The sequence below is a fragment of the Choloepus didactylus genome, chromosome X, assembly GCF_015220235.1.
Source record: "Choloepus didactylus isolate mChoDid1 chromosome X, mChoDid1.pri, whole genome shotgun sequence".
Taxonomy (NCBI): Eukaryota; Metazoa; Chordata; class Mammalia; order Pilosa; family Megalonychidae; genus Choloepus; species Choloepus didactylus.
The window spans coordinates 57,346,842-57,372,818 of record NC_051334.1 but is presented as its reverse complement, the minus strand read 5'-3'; the positions used below and the strand labels follow the sequence as shown (position 1 = coordinate 57,372,818).

General features: G+C 36.5%; 1 protein-coding gene across 1 annotated transcript in view; it reads left to right on the top strand.

Moving 5' to 3' along the window:
* LOC119522157 (serine/threonine-protein kinase WNK3-like) overlaps positions 1-25,977 on the top strand; it is a 185,664-nt gene that overhangs the window by 74,852 nt on the left and 84,835 nt on the right. The window contains exons 3-8 of the mRNA XM_037820811.1: positions 626-798; positions 1,602-1,822; positions 2,530-2,687; positions 7,398-7,486; positions 9,171-9,390; positions 10,029-10,184. Of these exons, the coding sequence (XP_037676739.1) occupies positions 626-798; positions 1,602-1,822; positions 2,530-2,687; positions 7,398-7,486; positions 9,171-9,390; positions 10,029-10,184 (1,017 nt within the window). The remainder of the gene's footprint in view (positions 1-625; positions 799-1,601; positions 1,823-2,529; positions 2,688-7,397; positions 7,487-9,170; positions 9,391-10,028; positions 10,185-25,977) is intronic.

The window sequence follows — 25,977 nt, the reverse complement described above, 5'->3', positions numbered from 1 at the left end:
TATGCTGCGCTTCTTGGATCTGTAATTTTATGTCTTTCATAAGAGGTGGGAAATTTTCATTGATTATTTCCTCTATTATTGCTTCTGCCCCTTTTCCCTTCTCTTGTCCTTCTGGGACACCAATGGAACGTACATTCTTGTACTTTGTTTCATCCTTAAGTTCCCGGAGCCGTTGCTCATATTTTTTCATTCTTTCCTCCATCTGTTCCTTTGTGTGTAGGCTTTCAGGTGTTTTGTTCTCCAGTTCCTGAGTGTTTTCTTCTGCCTCTTGAGATCTGCTGTTGTATGTTTCCATTTTTATTATTCCTGCCGTGACATTACAGGCCTTTAGATGTGGAAACGCAAGACTTTCTTAGGGAAACTTTATTCTGTTGTCTGTTTTGATTATTACTTTTTCTCAATTCATTTTGAGACACTGTTTTTCAAGGTATGAAACGTAGCAACTGCTGCATTGCTGTGTGAGAAGAGTCAAGGTAACTATCTAAGAAAGGATGTCATTGATTACATAGGTCCTGAGAAAATAATTGATGGAAAAAAAAATAAAAATGAATTATTCTTTTGAGTGATTTTAGAAATGTGCACAAGAGTTTTTGTCTTTAATTTGGAACCTGTTTCTCTATTTCAGGATCGGAAGTTAACCAAAGCTGAACAACAAAGGTTCAAGGAAGAAGCAGAAATGTTAAAAGGTCTCCAGCATCCCAATATTGTTCGATTTTATGATTCCTGGGAGTCTATATTAAAAGGAAAGAAATGTATTGTATTAGTTACTGAACTAATGACATCAGGAACCTTAAAGACGTAAGTTGATCATGATAGTGCCAGTAGAGATTTTTTTGGAAATGATTTTCAGTAGCCATAAAAGGTTGTTTGTAAAATAATACTATTTGATTAAAGAATTTGTAGACTCTGAATCTAGTGGCTGTGTTTCAGGGTAGGATAAAAGTTAGGATGTTAATGAAGTTTGTTAGGGAATGCAGTAGAATATCAGTAGAATATGATATGTTAGAAAATGCAGTAGAATATCATAGAATTGATTATAGAGATAATGTAATGTTATTTTGTAAAAGATGAAAAGTTGAGGGACCTTTTGTAGTGAATAATGCTATGTAATTATAGTCTTTTTTTTGTTTTTAAGTACAATTTTTAAATTTGGTGGTATAATCACTTATTTGTAAACATTAAATGTGGGGCATGCTTTTTCTGTTTCCTAGAATCTTTGCACTAAAATTGTACATAGTTAAACCTTTTGATGACTGTTTATAAGCAGTTATTAGGGAGTAGAGGAGGATTTTCTTTTTAAAATTATGCTGCCATTCCACAAAAGGCCACCCTGATTAGAATGGTTTTTGTTTTGAAGTAAAAATGCTAAACTTGGCAGGACATCTTATCTATGAATGAGGTGTTAGATAAGACCTCATTTTTAAATTTAAAATTTTTGTTGTGGCAATCTTTTTTGCCATAACAGTTAATAGAAAATAACTCAGTGATGGCAGTTGTAGCACATGAACTGTCAGCTAGCTTACATAATTTAACCTAATAGTGTTCATACAATAAGCTTGATGTATGTTTGTTTATATATGGTCTTTTGTTTCTTTGTGTAGGTACTTAAAACGATTTAAAGTCATGAAACCAAAGGTCTTAAGGAGCTGGTGCAGGCAAATATTAAAGGGATTGCAGTTCTTACACACTAGAACTCCTCCTATTATTCACCGGGATTTGAAGTGTGACAATATTTTCATCACGGGACCCACTGGATCTGTGAAGATTGGTGATCTAGGACTAGCCACCTTAATGCGCACATCGTTTGCTAAGAGTGTCATTGGTGATTAACATTTTATAGTTTATTGGTTGAGTGAGCAGAAATTAGTCAATTCTATAGGTCTAGAACAGGGATCAGCAAACTACAGCCTTTGGACCAAATCTGGTCCACCACCGATTTTTGTAAATAAAGTTTTCTTGGAACACGACTATACCCATTCATTTATGTACTGTCTGTGACTGCTTTTGCATTACAGTGGCAGAACTGATTAGTTGTAACAGAGATTGTATGGCCTGCAAAGCCTAAAATATTTACTATCAGGCCCAAACAGAGTAAGTTTGCTGTCCTCTGGCCTAGAATGTGAGTTTGCTTTGAAATATCCGTAATATATTGACTTATTTAAGAGACATGCCAGAATATTTCTTTTGTGGGATATATTTAAGATTACTGAAAGGTTTTGAGGATTTAAGGAAGAGAGTTTACCAATTTAATTCACAAAAATTTAAATAACTAAAAAGAAGGATTGAAATAAAGACAGATTATAGTAACATTACCTAATTGTGAACATTACAAATTATAATTTATCAGTGGGGGAAAGCAACGAAATACTTTAAATGCTTTAAATAGGTATAGCAGGTATTAAATGAACTTTATAAATTTGCTTTTAGGAAGCAGAAATTAACTCAGCTAATCCTTATGGTAAAGAGAATGTGATCTTGTTGGGTACATTTTTATTTTTTTTAAAATGGGGTTGTGGTGCTATTTTGTAGGAACTCCAGAGTTTATGGCCCCAGAGATGTATGAAGAGCACTATGATGAGTCTGTGGATGTGTATGCTTTTGGAATGTGTATGCTGGAAATGGCTACATCTGAGTACCCTTATTCTGAATGCCAGAATGCAGCTCAAATATATCGCAAAGTGACTAGTGTAGGTATAACTTTATTCTTTTTACTAAACAAATTGCCATATTACCTGCTGAAGTTGATAAAGTCAACTTAGTAGAACCTAAGTTTGGTGTAGTTCTGTACTACAATGCTAAATTTTTTTTACATTGCAATGTTTATTAATTATCGTCACCTCCTTTGCAAAGTGGCCTTGAAACATCTATTTTTAAAAATAATTCTAATTTTGAGTTCAGGTTCATCACTGTAGAATTTGAATCCACCTTTGAGCATTACTTTTTTAATGCGTTTTTTATTATGAACTTTAATATATATATAATACTGATAACTTTCAAAGTACGATTTAACAAGCAGTTAGAGAAGAATGTATATGCTGGTGATTTGGGATGTAACGCTCTATATATGTCTATTAAGTCTAATTGATTTATCACATTGTTTAGGTTCTCAGTTTCCTTATTTTCCTCTGTCTGGTTGATCTATCTATAGGAGAGAGTGGAGTATTGAAGTCTCCCACAATTATTGTGGAAACATCTATTGCTTCCTTCAGTTTTGCCAATGTTTGTCTCATGTACTTTTGGAGCCCCTTGATTGGGTGCATAAACATTTATGATTGTTATTTCTTCTTGTTGAATTGTCCCTTTTATTAGTATATAATGTCCTTCTTTGTCTCTTATGACATCCGTGCATTTAAAGTGTGTTTCATCTGATTTTAGTATCGCTAACCCTGCTTTCTTTTGTCTGTAGCTTGCATGGAATATTTTTTTCCATCCTTTTCATTTTCAATCTCTTTGTGTCGCTGGGTCTTAGATGAGTATCTGTAAACAGCATATTGATGGTTCAGTTTTTAATGCATTCTGCCCATCTGTATCTTTTAATTGGGGAGTTTAATCCATTCACATTCAGTGCTATTACTGTGAAGGCAGTTCTTGAATCAGCCATCTTATCCTTTGGTTTTTAGTTGTCAGATCTGTGTTTTTCCCCTCTATTTCCTTTAAGTTACCCTTACTAATACCCTTTTAAAGTCCAAAAATGCTATATTGCAATTCAAATTTCCATCTATCTTAAAACTTCTTGATCTTGGGGTACAAATTAACTCCTAATCACCAGATTTATCTGCTATATGAAATTAGGTTCTTTGATTCTAGATTCTGTGAGTTAGGTAGTGTGACAGACTCAGAACTAGATCCCAGATTGCCTCATTCCATAATGGTTATTCTCTCTATTTTATCTTTCTGCTTCTAGCTTAATTAGGACTTTTCTATTAAATAACTACAAAGAACTTATTTGCATTACTTTTTTAAAATCTAAAACTCATTAATAAAGGGTAATAGAATATAAAAGAAGCTGATTGAGGTAGCTAATACAGTTATCACAGGACTGTTGTCTGGACCTTATTTATTTGTTATTGAATTCCTAAAGCCTGATAATTAGCCTGAGGTTCTCTCAATATTTTAGTATTGCTTAAGGATAAAAGTAATATAATAATATATTTATACACACACTCGCACACACATATGTACACACACACATATATGCATACCCAGATATATATACTGTTTGTTATGGCTTCTAGTCATTTTAGAAGACATTGAAATATATTGGTTTGGGATGTTTGAGATAGAAAAGATTTTATTTGGAATTCTCAAGAGTATTTTTTTTAATGACATGAATTTTTCTTTTTGAGTCCAAAACATACTTGTTTATATTTTACTAATTGAGGCTATACTCTAGATATATTTTGGGATCTTATTTTTTCCCTACTTAGTGTTATATTATGAAAATTCTCCGTATCATTAAATACTTTGAAAACATCTTTAGTTTCTGTGTAATATTATCCTGTATATATAGAAACATAGATATAATTTATGTAAGTTTCCTTCTGTTTTTGGAGTTTTAGGTTGTTCCCAAATTTTTCACTGTTATTTGTAGAGTTATGACAAAACCCTTGTTTAAAAAGTTGTTAGACTTATATCGTATATAACTATTTCTGTCATTTAAAACTTGAATATGATTTAATGGCAAAAATAACGTTTAGAGAACTGGGAAAGATGGTGGTGTATGGAGCTCCAGGCATCAGTCCTTCCACCAAAACAACTATTAAACAGGCAAGAACTGTCTGAAACAACTACTTTGAAACCCCAGAGGCCAGAAGAACAGTGTACAGCATCCAGGGAATGGCAAGATGAAGTGGGTGATAAACCACAGTAAAGAACAGTAAATTGGTCTCTCTACTTGGTAGCTACTGGCACCCATCCTCCACTCTCACTGCAGGCTGCCTTGGGATCCTGTCCCTGGCTGCTCGCTGGCAACAGAAAGAGACATAAACATCCTCTTCCCCAAGAACAGGGGTTGGCATGTCTGATCAATGATCACAGCTTTTGATTAGCAAATTCTGATCGCTGGGGACCCAGCTCTGAGGGCAGGTATTGTTTCAACTCACCCTGACAAAGGTGGTGGTAGCCATTGTTTCAACCCTCTTTGACAGGGATGGAGGCAGTGGAGTTTTAAAGACACAGCACTTCCTCAGGCCTGTGAAGGACAGTTAGCTGAAGGGCTAAGTTTGCTGGGTAGGCCAGGAAAGTTCAGCTTTCAGAGAAGCTTTTGGTACCCTTCCTGATCCCCATCTCAGGGTACTTTAGAGTCGGTCTACACCCCCTTCATGGGGTCCCTGGGTCTGTTATGGCTGGGAAAGACTGACTTGGGAAACTCTTCTCTAGCATACTCCTTATCCCAGAATTTGCCCTCCAGTCAAAAGCAGCTTGAGACCATGAAAGGAGTGTAAGAAACTATAGAGGCAGACAGTCTGGGACAAAGGCATGTCAGCTTCAAACACCCTGGAGAGGGACATGTGTCTCCTGGGAAAAAGAGGGGACAACCAGAATTCTCTAAAAAGGGGAACTCCAAAATAACTAACAAGCAAAAGCTCAGGACAAGACAGAGACAGAGAAAGACAGGGCAAACCCTGCATACTTCATGCACTTTGGGCAGACCTTCCTGATAGGAGGGCTGAAGTTCAAGAAAATCTCTTTCTTATCACTAGGTAGTTACAAAACCCAAAAGCAGACATCCCAGGAAAGAAATTCCGGAGTTAACATTTGAAAATATTTAAAGGTACAGTGTGCAACAAAAGAATACAAGACTAACAAAGAAACAGGAATCAAATACAGAAAACACCAACGAGTAAGACAAGAATGTGGACATATCAAAAAAGAACCTTTAAAAAATCTTAAAAATGCTCAAGGAGATGAAGGACAGTACAGAGAAAGAACTAAAGGATACCAGGAAAACAATAATGAGCAATATGAGAGTCTAAGTAAAGAGATAACATTTTTGGAAAGAAACAAAATGGACCTACTGGAGTTGAAGACCACAATAACTGAAATGAAAAATGCCCAGGAAGGCTTCATGAACAAACTGGAGCTGCTAGATGAAGAAATTAGTGAACTTTGAGTACAAGACACTTGAAATGAGTCAGACTGAGGAGCAGAAAGGAAAAAGAAAATATTAAACACGAAAACAGTCTAAGATAGCTATGAGACACCATCTTGCATACTAATATATGCATTATGGGAGTCCCAGGAGGAGAAAGAGAGAGAAGGACAGAAGGTATAGTCAAAGAAATAATGACAGAGAACTTCCCAAACTGAGCAAAAGACATGAATATGTACATCCAAGATGCTCAGAGAACACCAAACAGGATAAAACATGAAGTAAAATACACCCTGTCATATATTGATTACACTGTTGAATGCAAAGGATAAGGAGAGAGTTCTGAAAGCTGCAAGAGAAAAGCAATGTATTACATACAAGGGAGTCCCAATTAGACTGAATGCCAGTTTCTCATCAGAAACCATGGAGGCAAGAAGACAGTGGGTTGAAATACTTAAAGTGCTGAAAGAAAACAACTGCCAGCCAAGAATTTTATATCCAGTGAGACTCTCAGAAATGAGGGAGAAATTAAGACATTGTCAGATACACAAAAGCTGAGAGAGTTATCACCACTAGACCTGCCCTACAAGCAGTGCTAAAGAGAGTTCTTCAGACTGAAAGGAAAGGACACTAGAGAGGGATTCAAAGCAGCATAAAGAAATAAAGACCCATGGTAAAGATATTTGCTTTTATCACAACCATGACCTTCTTGTGGAAAGTGTCAGCAATCATTGTTGTTAGCTGTCTTCCACTGTACATCCTGAAGTACTTGAAGTGTAAGCTTTCTCCTCCTAGCTACTCCAAGCTCAGCTCCTGAGGGAACACATACCTGTCAAAGCCCCAGCCCCTGCTGTCTCTTTCCACTGAATGCAGCATTTGTGGTTTGCTCCTGAGAAAAAGGAAATTTCCATCTGAGGGACAGGTCCTGGAAACAGGGCAACCTGTTTCAACACAGAAGGGAGGAATATTCACCCCTTCTTTTTTTTAAATTGTTTTTCACAGTTTAATTTACATATTGAACCACGTTGAATTTCTGTTGAAAATGAGCCCAATTATTTCACTGTTACTGTAAAGGATTTATCTTACTCTGGTGTTGTGAGATTGAAATGAAAGTTTATTTAATATTCTGCCATTTCCTAGCATTCAAATTATTTGTTTGATGTTATAATGTAGAAAGTCATTCCTACTTAAATATAATAAAATATAGAAACTTTAAATGTCAAAAAATAATGTCTAATAAATATCTTATTGACTTGGACTTTCAATTGCTTAATTTATTAATGAGAAACCATTTTTCCTCTCCCAGGGGATAAAACCAGCCAGTTTCAATAAAGTCACTGATCCTGAAGTGAAAGAAATCATTGAAGGGTGCATTTGTCAAAACAAATCTGAAAGGTGGGTGAAAATGTGGCAAAATAATATAACTGATGGATACATTTTTGTCATATCAGTGGGTCATTTTCTGACCTTTGAATCATAGTGGGTATGAATTTTGAGTGGATGCCAAACCATATTGTCTAGAGTGAAATGTATCTGTGCATGTTGTTTGCCATTTTAGACTTTGATATCATGTGCTGGATTTTTCTTCAACCAACGTTTGGGTTATGTTTTTGTGTGTATATTGTGACAAACTTTCATCACCTTCAGCCATCAGTTTAACAGTCAGTGAGCCTTCACAGGTTATTTCTATATGCAGTGCCACCTTCAGGTTAAGTACGTAAATGTTTTTTTATGTTAATTTACCCCCAAAATTTTAACCATCAGCCCACCAGATATATTTTATTTGACCATGATAATAGTAAGGTCAATAAGGATATTTTTGATCAAGATATAGTATTATGGATTTATTTGTATCACAATTACTGTTTTTCTTATGGACATCTCCCTTTAGTCTTAGCTTATGTTTCCTTTTAACTTGAGCTTTGGATAGTGGCTAGCCTACATTGGTGGGTTGGTCTTTTGATTTTTACCTCTGTATTGATTATGATTAATAAAAGGTAATATGTCCTTTACAGAAATTATTTCTGTATTATGATTTCCATCAGCATTTCATTGACCATCCCCATTCTTAATAGTTTTCTATATATAATGCCACTAAGGTAAGGCCTGTTTAATTATAGCTTTAATACAGCACATTCTTAATGTTTGTACTTATGAGCTACATCTAGGAGTGTTTTTTAAGTAAGCCTAAAAGTACTACACTGAAGTAACCTTTTGGGTTTGGATTCTGATTGTAGTTTGTACAGCATTTTAATTATGACCTGTTACCAAAGAAATAGGAATATTCCAAAAGATTCATGATATATTAGTGTATTGGAAAGAGCACAGGCTTCAAAGTCAGACCAAGTTTCAAATCTGGGCTCACACTTAGCTAGTGTGATCTTGAGCAAATTGCTTAGCAGTTCCTCAAAACAGTTATTGTGATTATTAAAAGATAATAAATATATATGAAATACCTAACAGAGTGTCTACCTATATATAGTAAGTATTCAATAAATGCTCCTACTGTTATAATTATTCCTCAGTAAAAATACTTAGGTAGCATTTTCATTGAGGTTCAGAGGACTTAACTTTGTTGTATTAATGGAGTCAATGTCTTCTACTTGCTACATTCATTAAATTGTTTGAATTTCTAATTTGCACTTTCCTAGCAAATTTCCTGGGCTAGTTTTTAGTGTCTTTTGCCAAGAATCTATTGCTTGAGTCTTAGTAACTTAAACCAGTGGCTTAGGAAAGCTACTCTTAGTCCACCTAACATGTAATATAATACTTCTCCAATTCTCTCTAGGAATACTTTTATGTATGTTACATTTCGGTATCTATATATGTTGGTAATAATTAATCTTTAATTAAGGTTGCTATATATGCATGCTATTAGGGATTTCTTTGCATCTCCGTTAATAAGTTGGTTATAAGATTTGGTTTTTATAACAAGATGGATTAATGCTTTAATTAATAGAAAATCTTTTAAAAGGTTGTTACTTTGATACGATTATTTTTTGCTAATTAAAGGATGATAATTCCACATCTTGCTTATGACTGGAATAATTGATAATGAGATGTATATTTTGTTTGTTAGGTTGTCTATCAGGGATCTACTAAACCACGCATTTTTTGCTGAGGATACAGGACTGAGGGTGGAGTTAGCAGAGGAAGATGATTGTTCAAATTCATCCCTGGCTTTAAGACTCTGGGTTGAAGACCCTAAAAAATTGAAAGGCAAACACAAAGACAATGAAGCTATTGAATTCAGTTTTAATTTAGAAACAGATACATCTGAGGAAGTAGCATATGAAATGGTAAGTGAATCCTAATGCTTCCCCACTGCCATCCCCACCTCTGCCCTTGATAGTAACAGGTTGATTCCCTTCCCCTTCTCCTTTTCTCCTTTTCTGTCTTTACATTATTTTATTGTGAAATACATCTTTATAGAAGAGTATATGAAATTTGTATGTTCTACAGTATAAAGAATAATAAAACAGTACTTTTGTTAAGAAATATTACATTACTGGGACTTTAGAAACTACTTGGTGCACCTCCCAGTTGCATTCCCCTCCCTAATCACCACATGTAATATCTACCCTGACTTTTCTGTTACTCATTCCTTTGCTTATCATTATAGTTTACCTGAACAGAGTTTTGTTTTGTTTAGAAAACCTGAATGGCAAGCACATACCTAGCTGGTTAATGAAGGGGCAATACTGGTACCATTAGATGAAGATTCCCTGGAGAGGATAAGCTAAGCAGAGTCTCTCAGTCATAGTCCGGCTTCAGCTTCTCTGAATTTACAGGAGCCACTTGGGGAAGTCAGGGGGTAAGATCAGCATGAGTCCAAACTCAGAGCACCAGGAGGTCTGTTGGGTGGACCAGAAATTAGTTGTCTGGTAAAAATATGGTTTGAGGGGGAGTGGGCTGCTCTGATTTTTCTGCTTCGAAGAGTCCCATGACCTGCCTCCATGCTCAGCAGTGTATTAAAGGAGATAACTTCTGTGGGGTAAAATGCATGTCCACACCTGATCCAGGCTGTGGCAGTGCTGGTGGTGGTGGTAGCGGAGTGCAGATGCTTCAGCAGCACGTTGTCAAGATGAGGCAAGTGTGGATAATCTGGACGAGGCTCACCTGGGCATTCTGTCCTCAGGTTAAAAAGAAGAATGCGACAGTGACAGTGTGGCTCTTGGAAATGACAGTCCTTAACATGTCTGTCTTTCTGGTCACACTGATCTAATCTGGACTGATTGCCTTGCACATCTGGTACACAACTGTCATCTTGGTATCTCCCTTTACTGTCTTCTGAGACTTCATTTTGCCTCACCCCTATATTGGATTTTATGTTTGTTTTAGTGGCATGCTCCCTTTGCTAGCTTTTTACGAAAAGGTACATGGGAGGTAAATTCTTTGAGAACCTGCATGTGTGAAAATGTCTTTATTCTATCTCCATATTTAATAGAGTATTTGACTGGCTACAGCATTTTAGATTGGTGTTTATTTATTTTAAATCTGGAGTCACTGCTCTGTGTTCTAGCTTTCAGTGTTGCTGTTGAGCAGTCCAAAGTTGATCTGATTCATGATCTTTTGCATGTGACCATTTTTTTCTTCTCTAGAAGCTTGTAATACCTTTTCTTTCTTCTCAGTTTTCTAAAATTTCACAGTAATTTCACAGTGTCTTGATGTGGTTCAGTTTTCATCTGCTCTGCTGGCTCCTCAGTGGACCTTTTCAATCTGTCAATTTTAGTTTCTAGGTAATTTTTTTTTTCTTTTTAATTTTTATTGGGATTGTTCAGATACCATACAATTATCCAAAGATCCAAAGTGTACAATCAGTTGCCCCTGGTACCCTCATACAGCTGTGCATCCATCACTGCACTTAATTTTTGTTCAATTTTTAGAACCTTTTCATTACTCCAGACAAGAAATAAAGTGAAAGATGAAAAAAAAAAAAAAGAAAAGAAAACTCGAATCTTCCCGTATCTCTAACCAACCCCCCTCAATTGTTGACTCGTAGTGTTGGTATAGTACATTTGTTACTGTTTGTGAAAGAATGTTGAAACAGTACTAACTGTAGTATATAGTTTGCAATAGGTATATATTTATCCCTATATGCCCCTCTTATTAACTTCTAGTTGTATTATCATACATTTGTTCTGGTTCATGAATGAGTTTTCTAATATTTGTACAGTTAATCAAGGACATGGCCCACCATAGGATTCAGTTTTATACATTCCCATCTTTTGACTTCCAACTTTCCTTCTGGTGACATATATGACTGAGCTTCCCCTTTCCACCTCATTCATGCACCATTTGGCACTGTTAGTTATTCTCACAACTTGCTACCGCCACCTCTGTTCATTTCCAAACATTTAAGTTCATCCTAGTTGAACATTCTCTGATACTAAGCAACGGCTCCCCATTCTTAAGCCTCGTCCTATATTTTGGTACCTTATATTTCATGTCTATGAGTTCTTATCAGTGAGACCCTGCAGTATTTGTCCTTATGTGTCTGGCTTATTTCGCTCAGTATATTGCCCTTGAGGTTTTGTCATCAACCCATTTTTTTTTAAGATGGTTTTGTTCACACACCGTACATTCCATCCTAAGTAAACAATTGATGGTTCTCTGTATGGTCACATATTTATGTGTTCCCCACCTTCACCACTATATATATAAGGGCATCTACATTTATTCCACAAAGCAGGAGAGAGAGTCAAAGAAGGTAGAGAGGCAAAAGAAAGAGGAAAAAAAATGACAGCTAGGAAGTAGCAAAAGGAAAAGTAACCTTAAATCAAAGTAGAGTAAAGAGTCAGACAACACCACCAATGTCAAGTGTCTAATATGCCTCCCCTATCCCCCTCTCTTATCTACATTTACCTTGGTACATCACCTTTGTTACATTAAAGGAAGCATAATACAATGATTCTGTTAGTTACAGTCTCTAGTTTACGTTAATTACATCCCTCCCCCAATGCCTCCCCATTTTTAACACCTTGCAAGGTTGACATTGGCTTGTTCTCCCTCGTAAAAGAACGCATTTGTACATTTTATCACAATTGTTGAACACTCTAGATATCACGAAGTTACACAGTCCCATTCTTTATCTTTCCTCCTTTCTTGTGGTGTTTCACATGCTCCCAACCTTCCTCTCTCAACCGTATTCATAATTATCTTTGTTTAGTGTACTTACACTGCTGTGTTACCATCTCCCAAAATTGTGTTCCAAACCATGCACTCCTGTCTTCTCCTATCACTCTGTAGTGCTCCCTTTAGTATTTCCTGTAGGGCTGGTGTCTTGTTCACAAAGTCTCTCATTGTCTGTTTGTCGGAAAATATTTTGAGCTCTCCCTCATATTTGAAGGACAGCTCTGCTGGATATAGGATTCTTGGTTGGCAGTTTTTCTCTTTCAGTGTCTTAAATATATCCCACCACTTCCTTCTTGCCTCCATGGTTTCTGCTGAGAGATCCGCACATAGTCTTATTAAGCTTCCTTTGTATGTGATGGATCGCTTTTGTCTTGCTGCTTTCAGGATTCTCTCTTTGTCTTTGACATTTGATAATCTGATTATTAAGTGTCTTGGTGTAGGCCTATTCAGATCTATTCTGTTTGGAGTATGCTGTGCTTCTTGGATCTGTAATTTTATGTCTTTCATAAGAGATGGGAAATTTTCATTGATTATTTCCTCTATTATTGCCTCTGCCCCTTTTCCCTTCTCTTCTCCTTCTGAGACACCAATGATACGTACATTCTTAAGTTCCCGGAGACGTTGCTCATATTTTTTCATTCTTTCCTCCATCTGCTCCTTTGTGTGTAGGCAGGCTTTCAGGTGTTTTGTTCTCCAGTTCTTGAATGTTTTCTTCTGCCTCTTGAGATCTGCTGTTGTATGTTTCCATTGTGTCTTTCGTCTCTTGTGTTGTGCCTTTCATTTCCATAGATTCTACTAGTTGTTTTTTTGAACTTTCTATTTCTGCCTTATGTATGCCCAGTGTTTTCTTTACAGCCTCTATCTCTTTTGTGAAATCTCCTCTAAACTTTTTGAATTGATTTAGCATTAGTTGTTTAAATTCCTGTACCTTGGTTGAAGTGTACGTTTGTTCCTTTGACTGGGCCATAGCTTTGTTTTTCTTAGTGTAGGTTGTAGTTTTCTGTTGTCTAGGCATCTGACCTCCTAGGCCACCCCAATCAGGTTTTCCCAGACGAGAACAGGCTTAGGTCATAGATGGAGGAAATATTCAGTATCTGGTTTCCCTGATGGTTTTTCTTGGAGGATTGATACACCTGTGCTTTTCTGCATAGCAGGTGCATCTGTCAGCCTGTCACTGCCTGTGTAAGAGGGTGTGGCCTGTGGCTCTCCTTCCCCAGGCTTTGGGGTCTGGTTCTGGTAAGGCAGGCAGTAGAGCTGGGCCCCTCCCTTTCCTCTTGGGAAGCTATGCCTCCTCCAGAGAGGTCATCTGCATATCAGTAAGTTCTTTCTTTCTCTGACTCTGCTGATCAAAGTGTTTTGATTTTAAAATGGCTGAGGCTGTCTTTACTGCAAAGCACTACAGGCTGAAAATGGCTGAAGTTTTCTCCCCAGAGAGAGAAAGGGACAGAAAAGCTCCCAGGTTCACCCGTCAGCCAGAGATAGCACCTGATCCTCTGGGCTCCCTGTCCTGAGACAGATATGTCCTCTGACTCTCCCAAGGTCAGTTGTCACCAAAAGCCTCTGTCTGCTTGTTGAGGATTCACTGTCTCTATTGAGCAGTTAACATTAAAACCCCAGTTGGAGCTGGGCTGAGAGAGTGCTGCTCTCTAGCACCGCAAGGCTTCCATGAGGGAGGGGCTCTCGGCTCTTGGCTCTCAGCGCGGGTCTGCAGTTTTGCTTACAGATTTTATGCTGTGATCTCGGGCATTCCTCCCAATTCAGGTTGGTGGATGATGAGTGGACAGTCATGTTTGTCTCCCCACAGTCATTCCAGGTTATTTACTAGTTTTTTTGGTCATTTGTGTATTGTTCCAGCGGGGGACTAACAGTCTTCCACTCCTCTCTATGCTACCATCTTAGCTCCTCCTCAGTTTCTAGGTAATTTTTTGAAGTATTTTGTTGATGATTTCTTCCCCTTTGTTTTCTCTTTCTGGAACTCCTATTATTAGGATGTTAGGACTCTTGGATTGGTTCCCCAATGTTATTTTTTTTCATTGTGGATATACATATATATACACACATATACATACACATATATACATACACACATTATATATACACATAAAATTTGCCATTTTAACCATTTTAAGGCAACAATTCAGTGGCATTAATTAGATTTACGATGTTGTACTGCCATCACCACCATCCATTACCAAAACTTTTTCATCACTGTTTTGTTCATATTACCTAATGTGAGATACGGCAAGGCCAGGCACAGATCAAGAGAAGAGTTTCAAAGATTTATTTTATTTACAATTGTGTGGGGAGAACACAGCATGCCATACAGGGCCACATGGAGATAACACCAGGTTCGAACAGGCAAACAGGAGAGAGAGAGTGCAGAACAGTGGGCAGGTACCTTTACTGTGGTTTCTTGGAGAAGAGGATAAGGGTGGGATAAGTGTATGCTAATATGGGATTGGTTGGCTATTTTGAAAGTGATGCTCTGGCTGTATTTGAAAGTGGTGCCCTCACAAGTTTGAGTTTACCTGTAAGCAGGCTAGGGTCAGAATTTTCTATAAGTAACAGCTGAATACATGAGGCTTGGTCACCTGGGAGCATTTATAGATGTTCGTGCATCAATTTGTAGAAGCTAGAAAACATGGTTGATACAATCACCCCAAACAGAAAGTCTGTACCCATTTCTAATATTATCTTTTCTTTTCTATTTTCCACCTCTTTGTTGTTTTCTGGCAGATATTATCAACTTTATCTTTAGATCCTTCTGTTGAGTTTTTCATTTCTGCCATCATGTTTTTAATGTCAAGAGTTCTCTTCATTTTTTGATTGTTCATTTTTTATGGTACATATCTTATTCTTTGTTTTGTGGATGCAGTATTATCTCACCTCTCCATAAAGTTAGTAATGAAAAGTGTTTTTGACATTTTCCTCTGTTTCTTCCAAGTTGCTGTTTTTCCTTTGTTGGTTATGTGCCCCATCTTCTTGTGGGAGAGTTTTCTCAATTTCTGATAATTTTTTTTAAACTGTGGTAACATATATATACCATAAAATTTGCTGTTTTAACCATTTTACATATGTAATTCAGTATCATTAATTACATTTACAATATTGTTCTACCATTACCACAGTCTATTACCAAACTTTTCATCACTCAAAACAGAAACTCTGTACCAGTTAAACAGTGACTCCCCCTTCCCCCTTCCCCCAGTACCTGGTAACCTCTAATCTAATTTTTATCTCTATGAATTTGCCTATTCTAAATATTTCCTATAAGTAGAATCATACAATATTTTTCCTTATGTGTCTGCCTTATTTCACGTGGCAAAATGGTTTCAGGGTTCATCCATGATGTAGCATGTATCAGCAATTGATTCCCTTTTATGGCTTTCATTGTATGTGTATACCACATTTTGTTTATCCATTCATCTATGGGTGGACACTCAGATTGTTTCCACCTTTTGGCTATTGTGAATAATGTTGCTATGAACATTGGTGTACAAGTGTCTGTTTGAGTCCCTGCTTTCAATTCTTTGGGGTGTATGCCTAGGAGTGGAATTTCTGGTTCATATGTTAATTCTATGTTTAATTTTATGAGGAACTGTCAATATGTTTTCCGTAGTGGCTGCATCATTTTACATTCCCACCAGCAATGCATAAGGGTTCCGGTTTCTCCACATACTCACCGATACTCATTATTTTCTACTTTTTAAATAATAGCCATCCTAGTGAATGTGAAATGGTATCTCATTGTGGTATTCATTTGCATTTCACTAGTGATTAACAATATTGAGCCTCTCCATGTCCTTATTGTCCATTTATATATCTTCTTCTTTGGAGACATTTCTATTCAAGTCCTTTGCCCGTTTTTAAATTCGGTTGTTTGCCTTTTTTGTTGTTGGGTTGTAGGAGTTCTTTATCTATTCTGGTTATTAAACTCTTATCAGACAGATGATGTCCAACATTTTTTCCCGTTTTGTGGGTTTTACTTTCTTGGTGATGTCCTTTGATAGCAAAAAAGTTTTTTTTTTTCAACTTTGATGAAGTCCACTTTATATTTATTTTTTATTTCTTATGCTTTTGGTGTCATATATATGAATCCATTGCCTAATCCAATGTCATGAAGATTTGCCCCTACGTTATCTTCTCATAGTTTTATGGTTTTAGTACTTATATTTAGGTCCTTGATCCATTTTGATTATATTTTTGTATATGATGTGAGGTTGGGGTGTACTTTAATTATTTTGCATGTGCAATCCAATTTTCCCTTTTCATTTCAACAATTGAAGTCACTATTTTCTCCCCATTGAGTACCTGTGTTGAAAAGCAATTGGCTATAGATGTGGGGGTTTATTTCTGGACTCTCAGTCCTATACTATTGTTGTATATGTCTATCCTTATGCCAGTACCACAATGTTTTGATTACTGTGGCTTTGTAGTAAGTTTCAGAATCGGGAAGTATGATGCCGCTAATTTCGTTCTTCTTTTTAAAGATTATTTTGGCTATTCAGGGCCCTTTACAATTACGTATGAATTTGAGGATTGGCTTTTCCATTTCTGCAAAACAGCTGCTAGAATTTTTTTTTAATGTAATTTTATTGAGATATATTCACATACACTACAGTCATCCAAAGTGTACAGTCAGTTCAAAGTATCATCATATAGTTGTGCATTCATCACCACAATCAAGTTTTTGAACATTTTCATTGCTCCAAGAAATAAAAATGAAAATAAGAATAAAAATAAAAGTAAAAGTACGCAAGAACACCCAAAACATCTCATATTCCTTCCCCCCGAACCCATTATTCGTTTAATTTTTGTCCCCATTTTATCTACTTATCTGTCCATATACTGGATAAAGGGAGTGTGAGCCACAGTGTTTTCACAACCACACAGTCACACTTTTTAAGCTATATAGTTATACATTGTCTTCAAGAATCAAGGATACTGCATTGCAGTTCAACAGTTTCAGGTATTTCCTTCTAGCTATTCAAATACACTAAAACCTAAAAAGGGATATCTATAAAATGCATAAGAATGACCACAAGAATGACCTCTCAACTCCATTTGAAATCTCTCAGCCACTGAAACTTTATTTTGTTTTATTTCTCTTCCCCCTTTTGGTCAAGAAGGCTTTCTCAATCCCATGATACCCAGTCCAGGCTCATCCCGGGAGTCATGTCCCATGTTGCCAGGGAGATTTACACTCCTGGGAGTCATGTCCCACATAGAGGGGAGGGCAGTGAGTTTACCTGCAGTGTTGGCATAGAGAGAGAGGTCAAATCTGAGCAACAAGAGGTTCTTTGGGGGTGACCCTTAGGCACAACTATAAATAGGCTTAGACTCTCCTTTGCAGTAACAAGCTTCCTAAGTGCAAGCCCCAAGATTGAGGTCATGGCCTACTACAATGGTAGTCAACAATGCTTGTGAGAATATCAGGAATTCCCCAGGTGGGGGAGTTTAATATTTCTAGTTTTTCCCTAGTCCCTCAAGGGGGCTTTGCAAATACATTGTTATTCTCTGCACAAATTACTCGGGGATGTATCGGGGCTTCATGGTAACCTGTACAAACCAACCAGATCTCACCCCCTATTCAAGGTTCCATTTAATTATGGTGCTTGAATAAAATGACCATACAAGTTAAATTATATAGCATGCTACAGAAAATATAGATTTTCCACCAAATAAACATCAATTATTTTGGTCTCCCATAGAAGTTAAAGTATTAAACACAGTCAATATCATGCTTTTTCCTTTAATCTGGTTTACCTTAGTCCTAACCAAGTACATTTTGTTCATATCTCTAATTGAATTCTGATCTCCTTTTCAGCTTCTTTAACATTTGCTCTATGGGATAATACTGACATTCATAGCTGCCGAACTCTGGGTCTGATTCTCAGGTGTCACATAGATACCCAAAGTTCTAGGGACCGATCAGGTTATATACAAAGAGCTCATCATCTCAGAATTTAGAAGTAACCATTACAACTCATGAATAGATGTGACTGCTTTAAGAGCTTACAATCTAGGAACCTTTACAATAAGCCCTCCCCTGATACCCTATGCTCTCCGATTCAATTCTCAGAGTTTGCAGATTATAGTTAGTCCATATTAGTGAGATGTTATAATGTTTATCTCTTTGATTTTGTCCTCAGGGTCCATTCACCTGGTTGCATACCTCACAGCTTCATTTCTTCTTACCGCCGCTTAATATTCCATTGAATGTATGCACCTCAATTCACCATTCCGTTTATTGGTGGATGTACCCTTAGGCCACCTCCATCCATTGCAAATCGTGAATACTGCCACCGTGAACACCAGTGTGCAGTGTCCTTTCGTGTTCCTGCTCTCAGTTCTTCCAAGTATATAGCTCAATAACAGGATTGCAGGACCATATGGCAACCCCATAGTTAGCTTCCTGTGGAACCACCACACTGCCCTCCAGATGGGCTGCACCATTCTACTTCCCTACCAACAGTGAATAATACATCCCAATTCCTAACCTCTTTCTATCCCCTGATAACCTGTGTTCTCAACTTTAACTCTCAAATTACGCTCATCAATGTTAGTTCATATTAGTGAGTCCATAGAGTACCCGACCTTTTGTTTCTGGCTTATTTCATTCAGTGTAATGTCCACTGTCAACCTTTTTAACTGTTGGAATTTATATGTCATATCTTATTTTATTTTCCTACTCTCTCTCTTTTTACTCTCACTGATTGTCTTCATTTCTACTCTCTTCTCCAAACCTCTCTCTAATGTCTTTTCCTATCTGCCTGTAGTGCCTCCTTTACTATTTCCTGTAGAACAGGTCTCTTGTTCCCAAACTCTCTCAGTATCTGTTTGTCTGAAAATATTTTAAACTCTCCCTCATTTTTGAAGGACAGTTTTGCTGGATATAGAATTCTTGGTTGGCACTTTTTCTCTTTAGTATCTTAAATATATCATGCCACTATCTGCTTGCCTCCATGGTTTCTACTGAGAAATCTACACATAGTCTTATTGAGCTTCCTTTGTATGTGATGGATCACTTTTCTCTTGCTGCTTTCAGAATTCTTTCTTTGTCTTTGACATTTGGTAATCTGATTATTAAGTATCCTGGAATGGATCCATTTGGATCTATTCTGTTTTGGGTACCCTGTGCTTCTTGGTTCTGCAATTTTATGTCTTCATAAGAGATGGGAAATTTTCAGTGATTATTTTCTCCATTATTGTTTATGCCCCTTTTCCCATCCCTTCTCCTTCTTGGACACTCATGACACATATATTCATGTGCTTCATGTTGTCATTCAATTCCGAGACCCTGCTCATATTTTTCTTTTCTTTTCCCTGTTCTTTTTTTTTTTTTTTTTTTGAGTAGGATTTCAGATGTCCTGTCCTCTACTTCCTGAATCCTTTCTTCTGCTGTTTCTGATCTGCTGTTGTACGTCTTCATTGTGTTTTTCACCTCTTCTCTTGTGCCTTTCATTCCCTTAAGTTCTGCCAATTGTTTTTTTACACTTTCAAGTTCTTCCTTATTTTCACTCAATGTCTTCTTTATGTCCTTCATCTCTTTTGCCATATCTTCCCTCAACTCATTACTTTGATTTTTGAATTGATTTAACATATTTGTTTGAAGATCTTTAATTAGTTGTTTCAACTCCTGTATCTCATTTGAAGTGTAAGTTTGTTCATTTGACTGGGCCATGTCTTCATTTTTTCTAGTGTGATTCATAATTTTTTGTTGTCTAGGCATCTGGTTTCCTTGATTACCCCAATCAGATTTTCCCAGACCAGACGGGCCGAGGTCTCAGGAAGAAGGTGTAATCAAGTTTCCCTGAGAATGAGACCTAGCAAGTTGTCAGACTTTCCTGTGAGGCCTCTAGACTTTGTGCTTTTTCTATCCTGCCCATCAGGTGGCACTTGTCAGCCCACAGCTCCTCACTGGTGTTAAGAGGTACGGTGTATTTAATTCTCATGGACCCTGTCTGGGCCAGAGACTGAGGGTGCCAGAAGCCAGACTTAAGCTGTTTCTGTTTTGTTTTGTTTTTCTTGTTTCCCCTAGGCCCTGGGGTCTGAGTTCTCTGAGGGAGGGCAGCCACTTGAGCTTGGCCCTGCCTCCCCTTTTTCTTAGGGAAGATAAGCTCTTTATGGATTTATCTCCTACATTTGACTTCTTCCTTTGCCTCTCTAACTATCTTAACTCCACCCTTGCTTGGGTCAGTGGTGAGAATTGAAAATGCCTGAGGCTTTCTCTAATAAGCTGCTTAGAATGAGAGAAAAAAAAAGGAGAAAAGAAAGAAATCCCCTTTTCAGAGCCGGTCCCCAGTCCCCCAGTTACCAGTCAAGAACCAGAGTTGGTGCCTGGTTCTATGTGCTTGCTTACTTTCCTATGTTTCTTGTTTTAGGTTCAGGTCTATGCTCCATCATGAATTAATTTTTATGTGTGGTGCGAAGTAGGGGGCTAAGGTTCACTTTTTTCCCATATGAATATCCCCTTGTTTGAGTTCCATTAGTTGAAAAGACTTTCCTTTCCCATTGGATTGTTTTGGTACCTTTGTCAAAAGTAAAACAACTATATAAATATAATTCTATTTCTGGGCTGTGTATTCTGTCGCCTTGATCTATTTGTCCATCCATAAGCTGCTATCACACTGTCTTGATTACTGTAGTATTATAGTATGTCTTGAGGTGAGATAGGTTAAGTCCTTCTATTTCATTTTTTCTTTCAAGATTTCTTTGAATATTCTACATCCTTTGGATTTCCATATAAAGTTTAAAATCAGGTAGACAATTTCTACGAAAAATGTCTAGTGGGATTTTAATGGGGATTGTGTCAAATCTGTAAGTCAATTTTGGGAGAATTGAATGTTCCAACTCATGAACATGGAATATCTCTTCATTTATTTAGATCTTCTTTAATTTCTCTAGAGCAGCAATGTTTTGTAGTATAGAGGCTTAAGCATATATTTTGATGTTGGACAGGGGCATATATTTTGGTAAATTTATTCCTGAGTGTTTTATGTTTTGAAAGTATTATAAATGGAATTGCTTTTTAAATTTCATTTTCCAAGTATTTGCTATTAGTATATAAAAATAAAATTGGTTTTTGTGTATTGCCCTTGTACTCTGTGACTTTAGTAAGTTTGCTTATTAGTTCTAGTAGTTTTGTTGATTCCTTGGGATTTTTCAATGTAAACAATCATGGAATCTGTGAATAGAGAAAGTTTTATGTCTTACTTTCCAATCTTTGTGCCCTCCTTTCCTTTCCTTCCTTTCTTTTCCCTCCCTCCCTGCCTCCCTTCCTCCCTCCCTCCCTCCCTCCCTCCTTCCCTCCTTGCCTCCCCTCATCACACTGGCTACAACCTCCAATACAATGTTAAGTAAAATAAAGTTGATGATACTGGCCATTTTGCCTTATTCTTGATATGTGGGAAAAAGTATCACCATTAAATATTGCATTAACTGTAGGTATTTATAGATGCCCTTTATCAGATTGATAAATCTGATTCTTCAGATTGAAGAATTTTCCTTTATTTCTCATTGCTGAGAATATTTTACCATGAGCAGATGTTGAATTTTGTAAAAGGCTTTTCCTACATCTATTAAAATGAAGATATGATGACATGATATGACTAATATGACCAGATTTAGATACCATTTTAGTAATTTTTCTATTTGCCCCTCTGTTTTTTATTCTTCTGTCCAGCCTTCTTTGGGGTTAATAAAATGTGTATTTGTAGAATCTAATTAAAATTTTTCTTTTGTCTTTTTAGCTGTGTACTCTTTCCACTTTAAAAAAATTCTTCAAAATTTATTTATATAGGCAAAAATTTTAAATTGAGATATAATTTATATACCGTAAAATTCACCCTTCTAAAGTGTACAATTCAGTTTTTTTAGTATATTCACAAGGTTGCACAAACATCACCACTATCTAATTCCAGAACATTTTCATCACCCATGAAAGAAATCTCATATATATTAGCAGTCACTCCTCATTCCCCCTTTCCTCCAGCCCCTGGCAACAACTAATATACTTTCTGTATTTATGAATTTGCCTATTCTGTGCGTTTGATATAAATGGAATCATACAATATGTGACCTTTTGTTTCTGGCTTCTTTTACTTAGTATAATGTTTTCAGGGTTCATTCATGTTGTGGTATCAGTACTTCATTCCTCCTTATCGCCAAATCATATTCTATTGTATGGATATATCATATTTTATTTATCCATTTATCAGTTGATGGGCATTTAGATTGTTTCCATTTTTTTGGTTATTATGAATAATACTATTGTGAACATTTATGTTCACATTTTTATGTGAACATGTTTTCATTTCTCTTGGGTATATACCAAGTAGGGGAATTGCTGGGCTATATAATAACTCCGTATTTAACTTTGTGAGGAACCACCAAACTTTTACAAAGTGGCTGTTTTTGGATAGCACTTTATATTCCCAAGAGCAATGTATGCAGGTTCCAATGTTTCCACATCCTCACCAACACTTATTGTCTGCCTTTTTGATTATAGCCATCCTAGTGGATATGAAGTGATATGTCATTGAGGTTTTGATTTGTATTTCCCTGACAGCTATTAAGCTTCTTTCCAGGTACTTATAGGCCATTTGTATATCTTTTTTTATTTTCTTTGGAGAAATGTCTATTTAAGACATTTGCCCATTTTTAAATTAGGTTATTTGTCCTTTTATTGTTGAGTTTTAGGACTTCTTTATATATTCTTTGATACTAGATCCTTATCAGGCTATATGATCTGCAAATATTTTCTTCCATTCTGCAGATTGTCTTTTCACTTTCTTGATGATGTCCACTGTAGCATTCGAAATTTTTTATTTGTTGAAGTCCAATTTATCTATTTTTTCCTTTGTTGCTTTGTGCTTTTGATCATATCTAAGAAGCCATTGCCTAATCCAAGGTCAGGTATAATTGTCTTGTATATTACATCTGCATACATTATAAACCACATAAAATAATGATACAGTTGTTACTTTATATAAACATGTATTTTCAGGAAACCAAGAAGAAGGAAAACCATCATCATCACTGTCAAGATAATGAACATATCTACCACTCCCAAAAGTTTGCTTATTTTCCTTTGTAATCAACCTCTTCCCAACCCAACCCCAGCAACCAATTATCTTGTTTGTCACTATATATTCTTTTGCCTTTTACATTACAGTTTTACAAAAGTGGAATCATACAATATTTGCTTTTTTGTCTGATTTCTTTCACTCAGCATATGTATTTTGAGATTCATCCATGTTATAGTGTATATAATTTCTCTATAATTACTGAGCAGTAATCCATTGTATGGATATACCACAGTTGGTTCATTTGTTCACCTGTTGATGGATATTTAGATTTTTTCCAATTTTGTAGTATTACAAATAAAGTTGCAGTGAACATTCTCATACAAGTATTTTATGAATTTCCTAGAATAAATAATTAGGATTAGAATGGCTGGACTGTATAGCTGGAGTATATTTAACTTTTAAAAAATTAGATGTGTTATTTTGGATAATTGTAATTTATATTCAGCTTTAAGAAGTAATACAAAGGGATCCTATGTACCTCAAGATAGGGCCTTGCAAGGCTATAGTACAATATTACAATCAGCAATTGACATTGATACAGTCCACTCAACTTGTTTATATTTTCATTTTTATTTGTACTTGAGTGTGTGTGAATTTAGTTCTATGCAATTTTATCACACTTGTAGGTTTATGTATCTACCACCACTGTCAACATACAGAACAGTTCCACCATCTCAATGATCCCTCAAATTGCCCTTTTATAAACACACCTATTTCCCTCCCTCAGGGCCATCCCACTAATTTGTTGTCCATTCTATAATTTTTTCATTTCAAGAATATTATATAAGTGAAATAATACAGTATGTAACCTTTTGGGATTGACTTTTCATTTAGTGTAGTTCCCTGAAGATTCATCCAAGTTGTTGTGTGTGTCAACACTTCATTCCTTTCTATTGCTGAGTAATAGTCTTGTTATGGATGCCCCATAGTTTAATCATTCACCCACTGAAATACATCTGTTTTGTTTCATTTTTGGCTATTACAAATAAAGCTGCTGTACACTTTCATTTATAGGATTTGGTATGAACATAGGTTTTTAATTCTCTGGGATAAATGCCCAAAAGTACAGTTGTTGGGACATATGGTAATTGCATGTTTAGTTTTATAAGAAACTGCCAAACTGTTTTCCAGAGTGGCTGTACCATTTTACATTCCCACCAGTAATATGTGGGTGACCCATTTTTCTGCTTTCTTGCCAGCATTTCGTGTTGTCACTATTTTTTAATTTAGCTATTATGATAATATGTAGTGATATCAATTGTGGTTTTAATTTGCATTTCCTTTTTTTTCTCATTATTTCTGAAGAAATGTTTTGCAGGATGTAGAATTTGTGGTTGATGGTTCTCTTCTTTCAGCATTTAAAAAATGTTGTGTCACTTCCTTCTGTCCTCCATGTTTTCAGATGAGAAATTTGCTGTCATTCAAATTGGTGTGCCCTTATGAGCAATGTGTCATTTCTTTCTAGTTACTGTTAAGATTTTTTTGTCGTTATTTTTCAGAAGTTTAATTATGATGTGTCTTGATGTAAACTTATTTAGGTTTATCCTCTTTGGGATTCACGCCGCTCCATTGATCTGCTGTTTTGTGTTTTAAGCTAAATTTGGGAAGTTTTCAGCCATTATTTCTTTGAATATTTTTTCAGCCCCACATTCTCTCCTCTCCTTTCATGACTCTGAGTATGCATGTGTTTAATCCTTTTTAATTGTCCCACAGGTCTCAGAGGTCATGCTCATTTTCTTTCTCTCTTGTTCAAATTGAGAAAGCCATTGCTCTGTCCTCACATCTAATGACTCTATCTTCTCTCACATCCAGTCTACTATTTAGCCCATCCAATGAGCTTTTTATTTTGTTATTGTATTTTTCAGGTCTTTAATTTCCATTCTGTTTCTTCCCTGAAGTTTTCTATTATTTTTCATTTATTTCCAGAAAAATGTAATTGCTTGGTGAAGCTTTTTTTTTTAAATGACAAGTACTTTAAAATCCTTGTCAGATAATTCCAACATCTGACTCATCTTGGCATTGATGTCAGTTGATTGTCTTTCTCATTCAAGTTGTGATTTTCTTGGCTCTTTGTATGACAAATGATTTTTTAATGTATCCTGGATGTTTTAGATATTGTGATTGGAGAGACTCTTAATCATATTTTATCAGGCAGTTGTCCTGTGTAGGTTTAGCCTGTAGGTTCTATTCTACTTTTGTGGGCTATAGTTCCAATGATAGTTTAGTTTTCTGAGCACTTGCAATGCTATTCTGGTTTACTTTGTCTTGTGGCTCTGGTTAAACTCTTGCTGTGTCTCTGCTGGTGCTGCCTGCAGGGATGAAGGTGCTTCTCTGAGCTGCTGGTGTTATTTGATGGGATGTGTGTGGCATGCTGGACCTGCAGGACAGAGAGCATTTCCCTGGCCTCTTTTCTGGCCACCCATTGCTGGTACCTTTCATACTCTATCTCTGCTGGTGCCACTGGGGTATGGAAGTTCCTTCCTGGGCTGCATTCTGCTGCTGGGTAGAAGGCCAGGAATTGCAGAATCTGCATTGCTCTCTGCCACTGGGTAAAGGGTGGGAGACAATGCCCTGAGTGGCCTTCTGCCTTTGGAGGAGTGCCATTAACATTCTGGGTCTGGCAGACTCTGTGCTGTTGGGTGGAGGTTCAGGAGACACTGG